This window comes from Mirounga leonina, unplaced genomic scaffold, assembly GCF_011800145.1.
Source record: "Mirounga leonina isolate KUSES-001 unplaced genomic scaffold, KU_Mleo_1.0 Mir_166, whole genome shotgun sequence".
Lineage (NCBI taxonomy): Eukaryota > Metazoa > Chordata > Mammalia > Carnivora > Phocidae > Mirounga > Mirounga leonina.
This window is the reverse complement of record NW_023270418.1, coordinates 35068854-35088022: the sequence shown is the minus strand read 5'-3', so window position 1 is coordinate 35088022 and position 19169 is coordinate 35068854. Positions and strand designations below refer to the sequence as shown.

The 19169-nt window shown below is 52.5% G+C and overlaps 1 protein-coding gene across 2 annotated transcripts in view; it reads left to right on the top strand.

Moving 5' to 3' along the window:
* Window positions 1–19169, top strand: part of SHANK2 (SH3 and multiple ankyrin repeat domains 2) — a 480608-nt gene that overhangs the window by 437080 nt on the left and 24359 nt on the right. For both annotated transcript variants that reach the window (XM_035013495.1, XM_035013496.1), the window contains 4 exons: window positions 15450–15585; window positions 16156–16236; window positions 16528–16536; window positions 17908–17928. In XM_035013495.1, the coding sequence (XP_034869386.1) occupies window positions 15450–15585; window positions 16156–16236; window positions 16528–16536; window positions 17908–17928 (247 nt within the window). The remainder of the gene's footprint in view (window positions 1–15449; window positions 15586–16155; window positions 16237–16527; window positions 16537–17907; window positions 17929–19169) is intronic.

Below are 19169 nucleotides of genomic sequence, written 5' to 3'. Positions count from 1 at the left end.
GGAAGTGATGGACGCCTGTCCTCACAGGATTGACCCCTGGCAGAACAGAGACGAAGGCTGCTCAGATCAGAGAGTCAGAAGGACCGGCTTGCAAGCCCACCCTTGCCTAGGAGAAGAACCTGGGGGGCGTGGGGCTGGGGGTGCAGCGGCCCCTCCCCGCGGAGCAGAGCCTCTGGCTTTGCCTCCTCAGGTGTCACACGCCCATCCTCACCCCTGCCCGTGGGATTGGCAGAAACCAGCGGGGCCTCACTCCCCCAGGACTGCGGATGGAGCCGCCGGGGCTCAAAGCCCTGGTCCCAGATCACTTGCTCCCTCGGGAAACAGGGAGCTGGGACCTGAACGCAGGTATTGGACCCCCCAGTGTGCTTCCACATTCCCAGATACTTACTGAGCACCCGCTGTGGTTCGGGATCTCAGCGTCGTGATGCACGCTGACGCGAGGCCAGCCACCCCTGTGCTCAGCGCAGGACGCGCCATCCACGCACGCACGCGGCTCCGCGCCTAACCCAAGTGAACGCAGAAACGCGCCCCACGGTGCCTGCATGGGCCCCACGGGTTGGGCAGCACAGGAAGAAAGCGGCCACGCTCTGGGCCCACACCAGGGGGTGGCACCCACGGCTGGCTGGTGCACGCAAGCCCCCTGCTCACCGCCTGCCCTCGCTGCACGCAGCTTCCTCGAGGGGGCGTGGAGTGGAGCTCCAGGCTGGATGAAGTCCCAGGCAAGGCAGCCCGCCCACTGCTGCAGGCCGGCTGCCCAGAGCGGAGCGTGGCATTTGAGGCCAAGGCACCTGGCCAACCCCGGGGCAGCCTTGCTTCCTCTGCACAGGCCCCAGGGGTGAGGCCGCCTGGCTGGGCTCCAGCAGAGGGCTACTTCGGAGAAGCGGGTGGTGACCTTCTCTCCTCCGATGCTGTGGTAACTGAGGGAATAACATGCTCGGAAGGTGACCGGGCGGGCTGAGGGCGTCCTTGAAGGACTTCGTGTGAGCAGGTGGCCGGCCGGCCCATGCCCGAGGCTGGGTGAGGGGCCGGGCTGCCAGAGACCCGTGTCCAGAGGGCGGCCGGAGGGGAAGCACCCCACACAGGCTCCCTCTGGCCGCGTGGGCAAGCCGGGGCCCAGGACACCTGCACAAGGAGCCCTTACAGCCCGCAACCCCAGGCCCCGCCCAGGCGTCCCAGGGACACACTGGTACAGTGCCCAGCGGCACTCACCACGGAGACGCCTCCCGGCGGAAGACTGCGTGTCGTCAGGAGAGACGGCCGCCTCCGGGTGCCGCCCTGGGGCTGTCTCCAGCATGCACCGTTAGGTGGAAGAGGCAAGGTCCAGAAAAGTGTGGCCGGCATGCTCCCATCTGTGCAGGCTGGGAACAGATGCACTCATGCACCCCCCCACACACAGGAATCTGCTCATTTCTTCTTTTTAGTGGAAAGATCATCCACACACCCCATTTTTTTCAATTTATTGCTGCCTCTGGGACCCGGGGGAGGAAGACAATTCCAAGTACCAATTGTTTCATAGATCAGATTATGAAATTGGGTGAAAATTGCACATAATTGTAAAACACCAATCAACATTTTAAAAGTCAAAAACAAAATAATGTAAACGAACATAACCACTAATTAAATTAGTAGCATTCACGGAGAAATCGTTTCCCGCGACAGTCTGCGTGCGGCTGCAAGCGGAAGGCAGGAAGTCTTCAGCTCTGTTCAGTAATTAGACCGTCGGTCCTGGCGCCGTGTTGTTATCCTGAAGCTAATGATCGTAATGGCTGATTAACAGATGACGTGCACGCAGACAGAGAGATTGGGCGAGAAAACAAACCATTACCTTCACTTGAGTCATTAGGAGCCCAGATTTTTAGCGAAGAGAGAAAAGTGTAAAATCAGAGACGTACGAATCCTGTTTTCAGTTGCAGTTGAGGCCGTCAGCAGATGCGCACCCAGAGCCCAAACACCCGCTCTCTGCAGCAAGCTGCACAACGTCCCGGGAAGACGCCGCACGGAGCAGAGGCCGGACAACTGGAGCATGAAGGGAAGAGTGGCCCCGGGCAGCCAGGGGGTCAGGAGGGAAGCGGTAAAGCGCGGGGCGTGCGGGCAGGGCCCAGGGACACAGCCGCTCTGGGGGCCAATGCTGGGACAGTGTGAGCAGCAGAGTAAACAAGGTAGCTCTGGGTTATAACCCGAAGTGTAACACAAGGAGTATCCATGAGTCCTACGGATGTGAATAGACAGCTGAACATGGAAAGAGGAGAGGAGACAAATGCTCCCCTGAAGAAGAATCCCTAAACTTTATGAGGCTGGCTACCCTGCTCTTTCTCTCGGCGACATGGGCCTTAACCACCCACCCCGAGGTACAGCTGAGCACAGTGACTTCCTGCCATCGGGGACAGGCCGGGACCTGACGTGCACCCCAGCAGGTGAGCAAGGTCATCATCACGGGGACGAGTCAGGTGAGGAGCATGAGCCCGGACGTGATGGGGTGGAAAGGGCACTTCACGCTGGGGTCCTCCTCGCAATCCCACAGCCCAGTCTGATCGTGAGGGGAATATTGTGATTAAGAGGTTGTCTACAAAATTCCTGATAGGTACTCAGAACTGTCAAGGTCATCAAAGCCAAAGAAGGTCAGAGAGCTGTCACAGCCAAAAAGAGTCTAAAGAGACTCGGCTGATGGTAATGTGGGGTCCTGGATGGGGTCCTGGACAGAAGAGGCGCAATGGGTAACAGTTAAGGAGATCTGAAGAGACGTAGGCTTCAGTTAATATAATAACGTGTCAAAATTGGTTGCAGACGCACCACCCTAATGTAGGGTGTACACATAGGGGACAGCAGGTGTGGGGTCCGGGGAAGCCCTCCGTGCTGCCTCCCTCCCAAGTTCTGTGCACATCGGAAGCTGTTCTAAAATAAAAAGCTTGTTTAAAAACAAAGGATAGTCAGTCACTGCAGTGGATTCAAATATATCAAAAATGGTTTTCAAACATCCCTGAATTCATAGTGACACTTCTTAAAGAATGGGTCGCTTCGGAAGGGACAAACTCATTAATCTGAAAACTGGTAAAAAAAAAAAAAAAAGAAGGAGCAAGCATTTATCTAGCCCTTCTTAGTACCTGGGGACAGTCAAACTGTTGAGAAAGGCAAGTTTCTCTTTAAAAATTATTCCAACTAATAACAGGAGAAGGAACAGCAGAAGTAGAATATCACCATTTCACGCCCCCAGAGGCGGAGAATCCAGGGGCTGCTACAAACGGGCGCTGGATCTGGCTGGCCCCTCCTGAACCCACCTCCTCCGACTAAATCTTAGCACACAAAATGCGCAGACTTTCAGGGTCGCCTGATGTGGGGGCACAGGGCACCACCTGCCCCGATCAAACCTGAACGTGGTCCAGCTTCCAACCTCCAGCCGACAGCAAGACAGAGGACACGGGAGCGTGACGGGCAAAAGGGAGGGTGCAACATCTTTGTTCCTCCAACATGTGGGTCCCCAGGGGCTAAGAAAGCCCATAGATTAAATGAGATAAGTGACGTGCCGGCCAGATGCGACGGGTAGCTCTCATGACTCCAAGCCGACTGCGCACACGGGCACAGGCATGAGACCACCTCAGCCACGAGAGGGCATTTATGTGACGATCCGAGCAATCCGAGTTGCTTTTTGAGGTGATCATGGTATTGTGGCTATTATGTTTTTACCACAGGGCTGGATCTTTAAATAAAAAGCATGCTGAACTGCCCTCAGGCAAGGTGATAGGAAGCTGGAATTCCCTCCACCAGGATCCGCCAAGGGCAGGGGTGCGTGGGGGAGGGAGGAACCGGGACACCACGAACACATCCTTGCTGGCGCTGGTGGGTGAGATGGCGGCGGTCAGTCGTCCAGTGTAACTGCCTCTCTGCTTTTGCATATTTGAGGGACTTTTTCCATAACAGAAATGGTAGAAATGAGCTTCTTTTCCAATGAGTAGACTTTGTGTGTTAGGAGCTTTAACTTACAGAAGAGAGTGAAAAGCACAGAGAATTCCCGTATACTCCCTCACCCCTCCCCACCCACCATTTCCCCTACTCGTAACATCTTGTTCTGGTGTAGTGCATTTGGGACAATTCACGAACCAGCATGGATACGTTATTATTAAGCAAAGTCCACCACTGACCTTAGGGTTCACTCCACTTTGTACAGTCTGTGGGTTTGGACAAAGGACATGTGTCTAGCACTACCATATGACAGCCCTAGCAGAATGACAGGCTCACAGCCCTCAAATTCCTCTGTGCTCCACTTGTTCATCTCTCCCTCCCGCATCCTCTGGCAGCCCCTGATCTTGACTGTCTCCCTGTTTTGACTTTTCCAGCATTTTCTGTAGTTGGCATCAGACAGTATGGATGGAGACTTTTCAGGTTGGCTTCTTTCAATAAGACGCATTGGCTTCTTTCCTTTGTGTCTTTTTGCGGCTTGAGAGCTCTTTTGAACACTGAATCATATTTCTTGGTCTGGATGTCCCACAACTTGTTCATCCATCCCCCTGCTGAAGGACACCTCGGTTGTGTCTAAGTTCTGGCAATTATGGATAAAGCCGCGATAAACACTTGTGTGCGGGTTTTTGTGTGGACATAGGCATTCAGCTTATTTGGGATAAATACAAAGGTGTGCAGTTGCTGGATTGTATGGTAAGAGCATGTTTGGTTTTGTAAGAAACGGCCGGTCCATCTTCCAGAGTGGCTGCGCCATCTTGCATCCCCACTGGCAGTGAGCTAGAGTTCCCGGTGCTCCGCATCCTTGCCAGCATTTGGCGTCAGCGTTCTAGATTTGGGCCACCCTGATAGGTGTGCACTGGTATGTCGTTTTAATTTGTGATTCCCTAATGATACATGACGTGGAGAATCTTTATGTGCTTATTTGCCATCTATATGTCTTCTTTGGCAAGTGTCTGTTCAGATCTTTTGCCTATTTTTTAATTGGGCTGCTTATTTCCTTATTGTTGACTTTTAAGAGTTCTTTGTGTGTTTGGATGCCAGTCCATTATCTGTGTTTTGCAAAGAATTTCTCCCACTCTGTGGCTGTTCTTGTTCTTTTGACAGTGTCTCTTGCAGAGCAGAGGTTTTCATTTTAATGAAGTCCTACTGACCAATTTTTTCTTCAGTGGTTAGTCATTGCCAGACTCGGGTCACGCAGATACTCTCTTGCATTATCTTCTAGGAGTTTTGCAGTTTTGTGTCTCACATTTAGGTCAATGACCCATTTGGGGTTAAGTTTTTGTGAAGGGTGTAAGGTCTGGGTCTAGATTCTCTTTTTTTTTTTTTCTTTGCAGGTGGATGTCCTATTGTTCCAGCCCTTTGTTGAAAAGTCTGTCTCTTGTCCACTGAATGGCCTTTGCTTGTCTGTCAAAGATCGAATGACTATTTTTGTGTGGGTCTGTTTCTGGGCTTTGTCTTCTGTTCTGCTGATCGATTTGTCTAGTCCCTCACCAGTACCCAACTACTGTAGTTTTATAGTAAGTCCTAAAGTCAGGTAGTACCAGTTTTCTGATTTCAGTACTGACATGGCTCTTCTGGGTCTTGTGCCTCCATAGAAACTTTAGAGTTAGCTTGTCAGTATTCACAAAACAGACTTGGACAGAAATCCGCTCCTTAGGGGCTGCTCCTAAATATGCGCTGCCTGCCAGGGAGCATCGTGCGCGGATGAAGGAATTACTATAGAAAGTGAGGCAGCAGGGCAGGGCCGGCAGCTCTGGTGGCACCCATGGCATGAAGGGCCTCACAGTGTTCCATGTCATGATGAGTGTGTTCTGGGGCCTTCCCTCGTCGGCTTCTTGGTGCCCGGGTTCATCCCTAAGGATCCCACCTGGGGAGTTATCATCAACACACCGGTGACCTGTTCCATTTACTGCTCTCTCTTTTGCTTTTTTTTTTTCTTTTTAAGATTTATTATTTATTTGAGAGAGAAAGGGGGGAGAGGCAGAGGGAGAGAGAGAATCTCAAGCAGACGCCCCGCTGAGCATGGAGCCCAACGCAGGACTTGATCCCACGACTCTGAGATTATAACCTGAGCCGAAATCAAGAGTTGGACACTTAACCGACTGAGCCACCCAGGAGCTCCCTTTTTTTTTTTTAAGATTTTATTTTATTATTTATCTTAGAGAGAGGCTGCACTGTCTTTTGGCTGATTGCAGTTCTGGCCTGACTCCACCCCTCTTTGAACCATCTGGTACCTCAAGTATCACTGGCTTGAGGAGGAAGCCCCGCTCCCCAGTGCTCACTCATTGAGTTCTAGATGCAAAATCACCTCCAAACGCAGACACCTTCTTTGACTCACCTCTTCTGGCCATCATCTGCCTTAAACGTCCACACCACTTATGAATATCTTATTCTACAATGTAGTATCCGTTCCTGTCACCTTTTTTACATTTTGATGATTTCTGTGCCTGCTTAACCTAAAGTATGCTGACTCTGCAAAATGTTTGTGCACTCTTCTGACGTAGAAGGTGCTATTCTTCTGAGAAATACATTGCTTTCCCCCTTGGAACCCAGGGACTGATAGATGACTCCAGCCTGCCCACAACATGGGAACTGATGAAGTATCTAAAAACTGTCCCAAGTCCCTCAGACTCCAAGGGCACAGTCAGTAGGAGAGCATGTTCACAGGGAGTATGTGTCCCAGTGGAATTATCCTGACGTGTATTTTCAGGATGACTTTCTTATCTCTGCCATCTTTTGGCATAAATCATTTTTCTGCTTCCTATGGGAAAAAAAAAAGAATTAATATGGAAGATAGAGCCCCAAACAAACATGCCATGGAAGAGATGAAGGACACAGACCATGCAGGGAGAATAGGAGTATGAAAAGGTATTATGAGTTTGCTCAGTGAGATAAGAGGAGATATTGCATCCTTGAAGTTAGAACAAAAAATATTCCTTTTTAAAGTCACATTCACAAAACAAAATCAGACCTCTTGAATTTAAAAATACTACAGCAGAGGCGCCTGGGTGGCTCAGATGGTTAAGTGTCTGCCTTCGGCTCAGGTCATGATCCCAGGGTCCTGGGATCGAGCCCCACATCTGGCTCCTGGCTTAGTGGGGAGTCTGCTTTTCCCTCTCCCTCTGCCTCTCTCCCTGCTCATGCTCTCTCTCTCTCTCTATCTCTGTGTCTCAAATGAATAAATAAAATCTTTAAAAAAAAAAATACTATAGCAGATATGAAAACTCTGACAGGTAGACTACAAGATAAAACCGAAAGGAATCTCCCAGAAAAGATGTGGGAAATTAAAGAAAAAAGATAATTAAATTGGAGGACCTGTCCAGAAGGAATAAGACTGCCTCAAAGAGAAAGGGAAAGCAAGGGAATGAATGGCCAAGACTTAGTTGAAGGAAGCATTCCGGAACGGAAGAGCATGAGTGTACCAGTGGAAGAGCGCCTCCCACCCCCCACCACCCAGGGACCCAGCGTGGGAGGTGAGGGCAGAGCCACACACGTCAGCATACCTCAGACAGCCCGGAGTAGAGAGGCGACCTTGCAGGGCTCTCCAGCCTTGGCTGGGGGGGGAGGTGCAGCAGGGAGCAGATGCAGGTTCTATGAACATGATCAGGTCCCAGATCCCTCCGGAACAAACCTGGAAACTAAAGTAAGTGAAGCATACCCTTCAAACTCCTGAAGCAAAATTCCTTCCAAACTAGACCTGTGTGGCCCAGGGAATATAGTTACTATTCCATAAATATCAATTGGTTCAAGATGTTTGTTCAGATCATCTATGTCTCTACGGATTTTCTTGTCCAGCTGAATACAAAGGGGTATTCAGTGTCCTGCTGTATTTGCAGAGATGCCCATTTCTCTCTTTTATTCCGTCAAACTTTGCTTCAGGAAATTGAAGCCCTATGAGCAGATGCATAAATGTTTATGACTGTTATGTCCTCGTTATGAATTATCTCTTGTAGCATTATGAAGCATCCCTCTTTGTTTCTGGTAATACTCTTTTCCTGGAGTCTATTTTTAAATAACAGCTTTATTGAGATATAATTCATATCCATAAAATTCAACCACCTAGGGAGCCCACTGTGGTGGATTTTAGTATATTCACAGAATTTTGCAACCATGAACACAGTCTAATTTTAGAACATTTTGTCACAGAAAGAGATCTCACGCCCATTGACCAAGTCATTCCTCATCCCCCATCCCCGTCTCTTTGCTGCTGGGAGTAACGCCATGAAATTTTATGTGCAGGTACTTGTGTGAGCATGTCTTCAGTTCTCTTGGGAATATACCTGAGAGTGGAGTTTTGGGGTCATCTCATATCTCGTATCTCTGTGTTGAACTTTTTGAGGAATTGCCAAACTGTTATTCAAAGTAGTTGAAGTCTCTCTTGTGTGATATTAATATAGGCGTTCCATCCATGGGAAACCTTGTGTTCATTTGCTTTTTTTTTTTTTTAAGATTTTATTTATTTATTTGAGAGAGAGAGAATGAGAGACAGAGAGCATGAGAAGGAGGAAGGTCAGAGGGAGAAGCAGACTCCCTGCTGAGCAGGGAGCCCGATGCGGGACTCAATCCCGGGACTCCAGGATCATGACCTGAGCCGAAGGCAGTCGCTTAACCAACTGAGCCACCCAGGCGCCCTGTTCATTTGCTTTTAACCTCTCTGTGTCTTTGTACCTAAAGGGCACACACAGCATATTAGATAGTTCTCTGTAATCCATTTTTATAATATCTGCCTTTTACCTGGAGTTTTAGCCCATTAACATTTAATGCAATTATTGGTGCCCTTCAGAGTAGGCCCACCAGTTTGTTTATCTGTTCTCTCTTCCTCTGCTCCCCCCTGTCTGCTTTTCTTGGACTATTTGACTACTTTTATTTTTTTTAAGATGTATTTATTTATTTCAGAGAGAGAGAGAGCAAGCGAGAGAGAGCAGGGGGGACGGGCAGAGGGAGAAGCAGACTCCTTGCTGAGCAGGGAGCCCAACATGGGCTCGATCCCAGGACCCTGAGATCATGACCTGAGCTTAAGGTAGACACTTAACTTACTGAGCCACCCAGGTGCCCCTATTTGACTACTTTTAGAAATCCATTTTAGGGGTACCTGGGTGGCTCAGTCATTAAGTGTCTGTCTTCGTCTCAGGTCATGATCCCAGGGTCCTGGGATCAAGCCCCGCATCAGGCTCCCTGCTCAGCGGAAAGCCTGCTTCTCCCTCTCCCACTCCCCCTGCTTGTGTTCCCTCTCTCGCTGTCTCTCTCTCTGTCAAATAAATAAATAAAAAACCTTAAAATAAAAAACCTCTATTTTAATATACTGGCTTTTTGCCATACTTTACGTTCTTTTTAGTGGTGGGCTCTGGGATTACAGTGTACATCCTTCACTTTTCAGTGCACTTAGAATTCATACTGCACAGTTCACAGGAAATACAACAACCTTGCAACCAAGTAGGTGTGTCTGCCTCACTCCTGCCTTCATGTACTCTACGGTGTCACAGGCGTCACATCTCCTGCCGTCGTAAGCCCCACAAGACGGTATTATTTTTGCCTCAGTCACAACTATTTTTTAAATAAGAGGGAAAATCATCTTTAGTGTTTTAACTATGTATTTACCACTTCTGATACCCTCATGCCTCTAAGATCTAGTGTCGTTCCCCTCCAGCTTGAAGAACTGCCTTTAACAGCAGGTCTGCTGGCAACAAATTCTCATGGTTTTCATTTATCTGTAGATGTTTTATTTTGCCCTCATTCTTTAAAGATATGTTCACTGGATATAGAATTCTAGGTTGGCAGTTATTTTATTTACACAGTTTAAAAATGATCCACAGTCTTGCCTTGTGGTTTCTGATGTGAAGTTCACGGTCATTGAAATCACTGTTCTTCTTTAAGGAATGTGTCATGCTTCTCTGGCTGCTTGAAGATTTCCTCATTTTACCTTTGGCTCTCACCAGATTGGCTATAATGTGCCTGGGTGAGATATTCTTTTTATTTATCCTGTTTGGGATTCACTTTTTTTTTTTTTTTAAGATTTTATTTATTTGAGAGAATTAGAGACGGGAGGGGGCAGCAAAGGGAGAAGGAGGCTCCCCCGCTGAGCAGGGAACCTGATGCAGGTCTTGATCCCCGGACCCCAGGATCATTACCTGAGCCAAGCCAGATGCTTAACCGACTGAGCCACCAGGCACACCTTCACTGAGTTTCTTAAATCTGTAAATTTATGTCCTTCACCTGATTGGAAAAATTTTCAGCCATCATTTTTTAAAAATATTTTTTTTGACTCACTTTCTTTGTCCTGGGATTCCAATTTTTTCCCCTTCTAGGACTCGAAATATTAGACCTTTTGACATTGTCCCACAAGTCCTTAAGATTCTGTCCACTTTTGAAAGTGGACAGAATCTCTCTTCATATTGGATAAATTCTGTTGATGCTTTTTCAAGGTCACTCCTTGCCATATCCATCTCACTATTAAGCCCATCCAGTGCATTTTTTAACTTACATTGTATTTTTCAGTTTTAATATTCTCACTTCTTTTTACATTTTTTTTATTTCTTTGGTGATATTTCCTACCTTTTATGCAATATGAGTGTATTTTCCTATACTGAGATGAGTATTGTTCTAATAGCTGCTTAAAGTCCTTGTCTGATAATTCCAACCTCTTAGTCATGTCTGGGTTCATCAAGTAGGTTTTCACTGTATCCTGAATATTGTGAAGATTATGCTGTGACAGTCTGGATTCTGTTACATTCCTTGGATGAGTGTTGATGTTTGCATTTTAGCTGGTAATTACCTTGGTTAGTCTCAAACTGCAAAGTGTCTAGCCTGTAGTAGCAGCAGCTCAAATTTAGGTTCAGGCACTTTAGCCTCATCTACAAGCTTTGTTGGTCAGGCCTGTGCAAGCACAGTTCATACATCCATCAGAGATCTGGAGAAAGTTTACACACAGAACATGGAGCTGCCATTCTCTGGCTCGCTCTTTTCTGGGATTCTCCCCTCACTTTGGCAGGTGTGGCCACCCCACATTCTGTCCTCTGATTTCTCAAGCCAGAAAGGCTGCAGTTGGGCGCCTGGGTGGCTCAGTTGTTAAGCGTCTGCCTTCGGCTCAGGTCATGATCCCAGGGTCCTGGGATCGGGCTCCCTGCTCAGCGGGAAGCCTGCTTCTCCCTCTTCCACTCCCCCTGCTTGTGTTCCCTCTCTCGCTGTGTCTCTCTCTGTCAAATAAATAAATAAAATCTTAAAAAAAAAAAAAAAAGGAAAGAAAAAAGAAAGGCTGCAGTTTTTCATCAGAGCTTCAGGTGACCCACATCACACTCTGCCCATGGCCCAAAGCTTCCAATTTTCCACTCCCATCCAAAATCTGCCTACCTCAGTTCACATCCCAGAGCTTTCAGGGAGTCATTCTTGTTTGTTTGAGTTTGGGGGTAAGGGGACTTTTTGTCCAGACTTTGTATTACCTACAGAGGAGATGGTCTTAGGAGCTTTCTTTACCTTACCCTCCAACCTCGAATTTTGTACCCAGTCAGATTTCCAGTTAAGTGTGCAGATAAAGCCATTTTCAGGGCACCTGGGTGGCTCAGTCAGTTAAGCGTCTGACTCTTGGTTTCAGCTCAGGTCATGATCTCAGGGTCATGAGATCAAGCCTCACATTGGGCTCCACACTGGGTGTGGAGTCTCCTTAAGATTCTCTCTCTCTCTTTCCTCACACTTGTTCACTCTCTCTCAAATAAATAAATCTTTTTTAAAAAGCCATTTTTCAATAAACAATGTCTCAAAAAAAAAAAAAAAAAAAACCCTCTCCCAAATTCCCTTCATTGGGAAGCAACTAGAGAATGTCCTTTACCAAAAATGAGGCTTTATACCAAGTAACAATCAATATATCCAGGGGGTCTGGGATTCAGATGACCCCAACACAAGACCAAATTGAAAGGAATCCTGGGGACACAGGCATAGAGAACACCGAATCCACATTGTGCCGAGAAGAGCAGAAGTCTTTGGGAGCAATTTCTTCAAGAAGATAAACTTAGCAAAATACCCAACATATTTGAAGATTTTGAAAAGAGATTTACTTATTTAGGAAGTGTTTGGATTGGAATTACTGTTAAGTACATAGAAAATTAAACCAACACACAAACAATAGAAAATGATTTCGCCCCAGGGAAAACATAATGTATGGGAAAAGACAAAGTAATCATGATATACTATATGGCTTAGCTATGAATAGATATTACACAGTCGTGATGTACATCCCGAGTGTCGATCTAGTTGGAATTATGACAGAACTGTAACCTGAGCGTGGAAGTCCTGGGGAAGGGGAGGGGGGAATGAGAGAAAAGACCTGAATTAGTGGTTCTCAACCGAGGGCGACTCTGACCTCCCAGTGGACATTTGGTGATGTCTGGAAACACACTCAGTTGTCACATTTGGGAGGAAGGGGATGTTGCTTGCAGGTAGCATGTAGAATCCAGGGATGCTGCTCAACACGCTCATACACACGCAACAGAGAATTAATTGGTCCACAACTGCCAACTGTGCTGCCATTCAGTACCCCAAGGGAAGTCATCATTTGCCATTGTGGTGTGTCAGCAGACGACATCTGAAACGTAAACATCAAGTAGGAACTTCATAAGCATGTTTAGAGACACAGGGATAGATTAGAAAGAATGAGCTGAAGGCTTTGGGAGTGAGAAGTGGGACCCGGGTGGTGGGTCCTCTGGGTTTTGTAACAAGCCTTGTAGCTCTCGGTCTCTTTAAACTGTGTGTACATGTGAGTCTTATATCGGAATAACCATTTGAGTGGAAGAAGAGGACGGTTTAGAAAAGGACAAAAGTACAGAAGGCCTGTCTTCCTGTTCTTCACAGTTCTCTGAACCGTGGTGGATGACAGTCTTGGGTTCTTGCCCTCCACTTGGATGTGGCCATGGTGTGCTTCCTCCTTAGGTGACTCCATGTCTGTATATAAGAACAACGAAGGGAGAGACATGCTACTCTGCCCTGCCGTTAACTGGATCCGTGACTTACAATCCATTTCTTTCTTCTTCGAGGCTGTAATCCCAGGAGCCTCCAGATTTGCGTTAACGTTCTACAAATGTGGCAGGTGATCGTGGCACATACCTCCTCCTGGTGGCAGCGTGCCAGAATTGCAGGCCCAGGTACTTTGAGGCACACCGGAACCCCGTAGAAGCTCAACATGCCAAACCGGGCATCTGAGGAAGCAGCAAGCATTTCACCTGCTCGGTCTCTGAGGCTCCTGTCACCACACATGCAGTTCAGAGCATCTGTTTTAGGGCCGGTAGCTGGTTCCAAAGTCCCATTGTGGGATAAACTGAATTTTGAGTTTGTTTAAAGGCTGGGAAATTCTAAAGCAGGGCTCTGCTCTTGCTCTTCTGGGCGCCCTGTGCTGGAAAGTAGAATGTAGCTGAGTGTCCCGTCCTGCCTTTGGGCCTGGTCTTGTGGGTTCCAAGTTGAGCAGTGCTGCCTTGTGCCTCTGCCTGCGCTTCTGACAGGAGGGAATTTGTAGGCATCACAGCACATGCACTTGGCACCCCTGTGCTCTCGCTGTCAGAGTGCTCAGCTGTGCACCTGTCCACAAAAGCCCAGAGCCACACAGCCCGTGGCTCTGACCTTGGTATGTTTCTCACTCTGGGGGATGGACTCCATCCAAAGCAGGGTGGGAACTTAAGATGGGGCTGGTTGAGGGGAGGATGCACGGGGGAAAGGAGGGCATGAGGGGCCACAGTCAGAGCAGGCTTGAGAAGCTGGTCCTTTTGTCCCGGAGCAAGTGCCACACTTGTCCTCACTGGGAAGCAGAGGCAGCTGGGAGTGCAGTTCCCACCTTGGGGTGCCCAGCCTGAGGAGGAACACCTGGGGTTTTCCAGATAGGACTGCCGAAGGCAAAGATGCTTCCCTGCAGGTGGAAGGAGGCAGGGCCTGGAGCACTGCGGGCACCCATCCTCCTGCAGAGAGGCTCCCTCAGCCCGTGCCTGGGCCCGGGCCCCCCATCCCCTCCTGCCCGGACCTGTTGTCTCAGGTGGCACTCAGCACAGCTGGAGTCACACTTGTTCACTGACCTGTGTGTGGTCAACCCCCCATGAGGGGGCAGGGACAGACCACCCACCAGGATCACCTCTTATGTCCTGGCTTTTAGTGGGTGCTCTGAGCAAGAGTGGTGGGTGAGTGAATGAATGAGCAACAGTCACTTCTCTGGGGCACGTACAGGAGGCCCAGAAGAGCTGCAGTGTGCGCCCCTCCCCCAGCCGAGTCCCCCTGCCAGGCGCTCCGAGGCTCTCTGGGAAGTGTGCCCGCCGTTGGTGTGCAGACCTGGTTGCATGCGTATGAGGACAGTGAGAAGTCACCAAGCCTGATAACATCTCTGCTTGAGGCGACCTTGCACTTGAAAGGTTTTTAGGGAATCCACAGCAGGAGCAAGTATGGCAACATGGAGACATCGGCGGGGGGCGGGTATCGGGTTCTTCTCACTTGTTTTTTGCAGTCGGGGGCTTTTCTTTCTTGGAGGACAGTGCACAGGGTGGTCATGAACTCCGCCATCTGTGGGTTTGCCCCCTCTGCCACCCCTCCGTGCCTGGCGCTCATCCTGGATGCTTGTGGGGACGGCAGGTACCACAGCGCCCCCAGGAGAGGTCCAGTTCAGCGGGCTGGAGGTGTGGAGCCCAAACACCCAAGATCCCCCCTCTTTCTGTGCTCTCACCCGGTCCACCCTTGTCTTCATTCCCTGGCCGGCAGTGGTGATTGGAGCAGACAAAGCAGGTCTGCCTCTGGGCCTAGCTCCAGGGGCGTTCAGTCCCGCCTCTGCCTGCCAATGCCATGGGGACAGACAGAAGTCAAGGGGCAGGCCATGGCCAGGAGCTCAGCGAACACCAGAGTGGCCACAATGGGGGCCTCATCTGGGGTCCCTGGATGAGCAGGGCGGGGACCGTGGCCCTTAGCGCCTTCTCAGCCAAGCTTTTATGCCTTTTCCAGCCTCCCCGACAGGAGAGGAGGAGGGAGGGAGCACCCGGAGGAAATGGGCCATTTTAGTGTGATGTGTGTTCCCAAAATATGTGAGAAACAATTAGTGTTTCCTCTTAAGTGTGAAAATGGAAAGCAGTAGGGCCACACCCCGGGACCCTGGAAATCTCCCGTCTGGCTTTTTGCACATGGCTGGCGGCCAGGAGCTTTCCCCGAGGCCTGCCAGAGTGAGCACCTCGGTGCCCTCGGGTGAGACGAGAGTCCGTCCTGGCCACCCAGCCGCTGGAAACTGCCCCGCACGGCGCGATGGGCCCCTGGCTGCGGTCAGGTGGTCTGCAGCCCCCACAGCGGCCTCCCTCTGGTCCCCCCAAAAGCACCTTTGGTTCCAAAGCCACAGTAGTTTCATGCTGTCAGCCTGCTGGCCGTCCGTCTGTCCATCCGTCCGTCAGGAGGGGGGGCTGCTGCTGCGCCAGGGCGGGGGGTGGGGGGGAGGCGCTGTTCCCTTCGGCCCACGAGGCCCCTCACCCACAGCCCCTGTCTTCCTGCAGGTGAACAACGAGAACGTCGTCAAAGTCGGCCATCGGCAGGTGGTGAACATGATCCGCCAGGGAGGGAACCACCTCGTCCTCAAGGTGGTCACGGTGACCAGGAATCTCGACCCGGACGACACCGCCAGGAAGAAAGGTGCCCGCCCCGCCCCGCCCCGCCCCTGCTCTCCAGCCTCCTGTGCTTGGACACACTCAGGCGTCCCCACATCTCCTCCCGCTGGGGGCGGGCCCTCCAAGAGGAGGGAAAGAAGCCACAAGGGAGGCTGAGCGAGGACTGTGGGCTTGCCCGCTGGACAGAGACGGCAGCAGGCAAGGCTGTGCTCAGCAGCCCGGGGCCTGGGGGGCCACGGGACACGTGCGAGGCCCATGTCCTTGCTGTGATGGGGGGGCGGCCAGGGAGGGGCTGCAGGGCTGCCGGGACTGTTAGTCCCATCAGGCCCCGGCAGGCACAGCGCCGTTAGAGCTGGATCGGCCTCCCCTCCGCAGACTTGCGTTCACTCAGGCAGGGGGGTCCCGACCCATCCCGGCCCCGTGCAGCCTCCGTGGGTGACCGCTGCTGCTTCCCCTCCTCGGGGGGACGCCCGCCTGCCCGCCTTCCCTGCAGGCTCGGGGCTGCTGGCTCCCAGGTTGTGCGGGAAGCGTGGGGGTGGGGCGGGCAGCATCCTGGCCGGGTTCTCACACCTGTCTCTCCCGTCTGCCCCTCAAGCTCCCCCGCCTCCCAAGCGAGCTCCAACCACGGCCCTCACCCTGCGCTCCAAGTCCATGACCTCGGAGCTGGAGGAGCTCGGTAAGAGTCGCCTGTCTGGCCCGCCCAGCCCCACGCTGTTGCCAGCACCTGGGACGCAGTGGGACCGGCCTCTGCGCAGCCTCAGGCCGTGCATGGCCTTTGCTCGCTTGCTTGCCCCGGTCCCTGCCCCTGACACCCGGGAATGGCGTCAGGTCCCTGTGTGCGGGCGGCTCCCACGTTGGCATCTTCGTGGGAATCCTGCTGGCTTCGGGGGTGGTTACTAGTTTTGCCTTTTACTCTTTTCGGCTCATCTAACATTGTTTTGTTTTGAATTTTTGGGCCTCTCACTAGTGGATAAAGGTAAGCTGCCCCACAGTGTTCCCCAAACAGCCCCCCTGCTGCCTAGGCCCCCCCGAAATCTGCCTCACTGGTGCTCCACGCACGGCTCAGACCAGAAAGCTGCATCCCTGGGGTTTGGCGTAGACAGCGGTGGGGCTGGCAGGCCTGGCAGGCTGCACACCAGGGGTAGGGAGCTCCTGGCGTGTTCTAGGTCTGCAAGGAAAAGGGGGGCTGGATAGACAGGGAAGGGCGTGCAGAGCCTCGTGGGCCCTGGGTCCAGTGGCACTGGTGGCTGCCGGGAGAGGGAGGACCCTGGAGCTGGTGTGGGCCGCCCAGATGCTGCTTAAATGTCGTGCCTGGGCGTCACCATGGAGCCCAGGGACACATTTGGAAGGAGGCTGGCTCTGACCACACGGAAGTGGCGAGTGGGCTGACGGGCTCACTCTGCAGAGCATGCAGAGAGGGCCTCGCTAGGTGCTAGAGGGTGAGCATCAGTGCACCTGTGTAGGGAACCTGTCCCTCGGGCCCGGCTGGCCCCGCGGGGTGACGTCTGAGCACCCCTCACTGGCGTGGAACAGGACTTCACTCCCACCTGATCCCAGCCTTCACGGGGAGACCTTTTGGACCCTCCCCCCGGAAAGGGCAGAGCAGCCCTTCTTCTTTGCAGCATTCTCGGTTGAGGGGGCGGGGGGGATCTCCTCCATCCACAGTGGGTGCAGTGCTACAGCCAGACGGTCCTACCCCAGGCCCCAGCGGCCTCCCAGCTAGCACCCCTCACCGGTCACTGAGGCTAGCCTTCTAGAAATCAGCACCCCTGCCATGGTGCTGCCCGCCTCCTGCCGAGAACGGGTAGCTCCCCACAAGCCCCGCTTCTTCTGGCCCCCAGGAAAGCCTGACCATCCCCCCACACCTGGCCTGCACTGGTGGGGATGACAACAGAACCGTTGCCCATCCGTTAAAACCAGACAGCACGTGCCACCCTGCCTTCTCCAAGGGGCCACGGTGTCTCGTGGCCTTTCTCCCCCCGTGCGGGGTCGTGGGGCTCCTCCTGCCGTCTGCCCCCATTCTCACTCACCTGCCACGTTGGCACAGTGCTGGAGGGGCAGGGGCAGGGAGCTCAGTAGGAAGGACGCCCTGGGACAGTGCCTCATCCATAGCCAGGAAGCAGGTTTACCAGCAGGGCGTGTCAGACAGAGAAGGTCACCCCGTCCCCGGGTTCCTGGGAAAGCCATAAATGCAGCTCTCTAGACACCCTGGCCTCCCGTGTCTGCCGCTCCCCCCTGCCCCGCCCCACCGTGAGCTGCGGGTGAGGGTGAGGCTTTCCAGCCCCCGAGCCAGGCCATGGAGGAGCGCTGCCATCTCCAGACTCACGCTCCCCTTTCTGTTTGCAAGCCTCCATCCGGAAGAAGAAGGGTAAGGGGCGAGCCCAGTGTCTGTCCCCAGCCCCCGCCCACACACCCTCTGGAAGGGAACCCCTCTGTGGCTGTCAGCGTGGCGTCTAGATGCCGTGACCTTGCATTGTCTCCTCCCCGTGCCGGGGTCTCCGGAGGGGCCCAGCTCCGGACCACGTCCTGTTTCAGTCTGTCCCGTCTGCTTCACTTCTCCCATTGTGGTTCCTGTCCCCACAGCGTGTTGTTCATTCCCCCCAGAGCTGTGTCCTCATCATCATGACTATGAAGGCTGCGGGGGACCCTCAGGCTATCACGGCCGGGCCTGCCCTACCAGCCGGCAGCCTCTATGCTGTGTCCGGGCCACGGCCACACGCAGCAGGTGGTCGGGGTGCAGGCCAGCGGAGCCCCTGGCACTGGATGGAGGGCTGGACCCCTGACTGCTGGCCGCCATTGCCGGGGGGGGGACAGGGGCCGCCCCCCTCGAGCTCCCGGAAAGCCCCTGGCTCTCCCAGAGGGCTGCACCGTGCCTTCTGTGCTTGAGCTGGTGGGGAGGAGGGAGCCGACAGGCATGGGGTAGGGGCGGTCGCCGTGCTGTGAACAGCAGAGACACCTGCCCCACGAGGGCCCTGATGGACTCAGGCCCCTCCTTCCCCAGCATCCACATTTTAGGGCATTTCTCACCTGGCTGCTAGAAACAACTAACCTCAACAACTGAAAGAAGCATAAGAATTTCAAAACTGCTTTTGGGGTGGGGGAGAGCGCAGAGTGGACCCTATCACGTGACCTTCGGCACTGAGGCAAAGACACAAGGCGGTATTCTGAATGCTGAAATCGAGGGGTGGGTCTTAGAATCCAATGAGGCAACATCTGGGGGCAGGATTGTGGGTCCTGGAGCGCCTCCTTTCTCCCCTCCACAGCCTCCACCCCCCACCCCCAGGGGCTGCCCGTGAAACTCCCAGTGGCCTTTCCAGGATCGGTCACTGCGTCAGCCCATGTGGTGGGTGCCCAGGACACAGAAAGCTTCCCGGAACTGCATCTGTCCCCGAGTGCCCCATGATCCAAGGCCACCGCCCCACTGTGTGCCACGCCGTCCTGAGGAAGGCCTCCCAGCGCCAGCTCCCAGGAGCTGCACTGCGCAACAGAGCTGGCCAAGGAAGTCCCCTGTCCAGGGCGTGCCCCTGGCCTGCACCCCTCAGGCCCCATCCACTCACCCTCCTCCCTCAGGGGCGCCTCCAGCAGCCAGACACTCCGGACTGCGGGAAA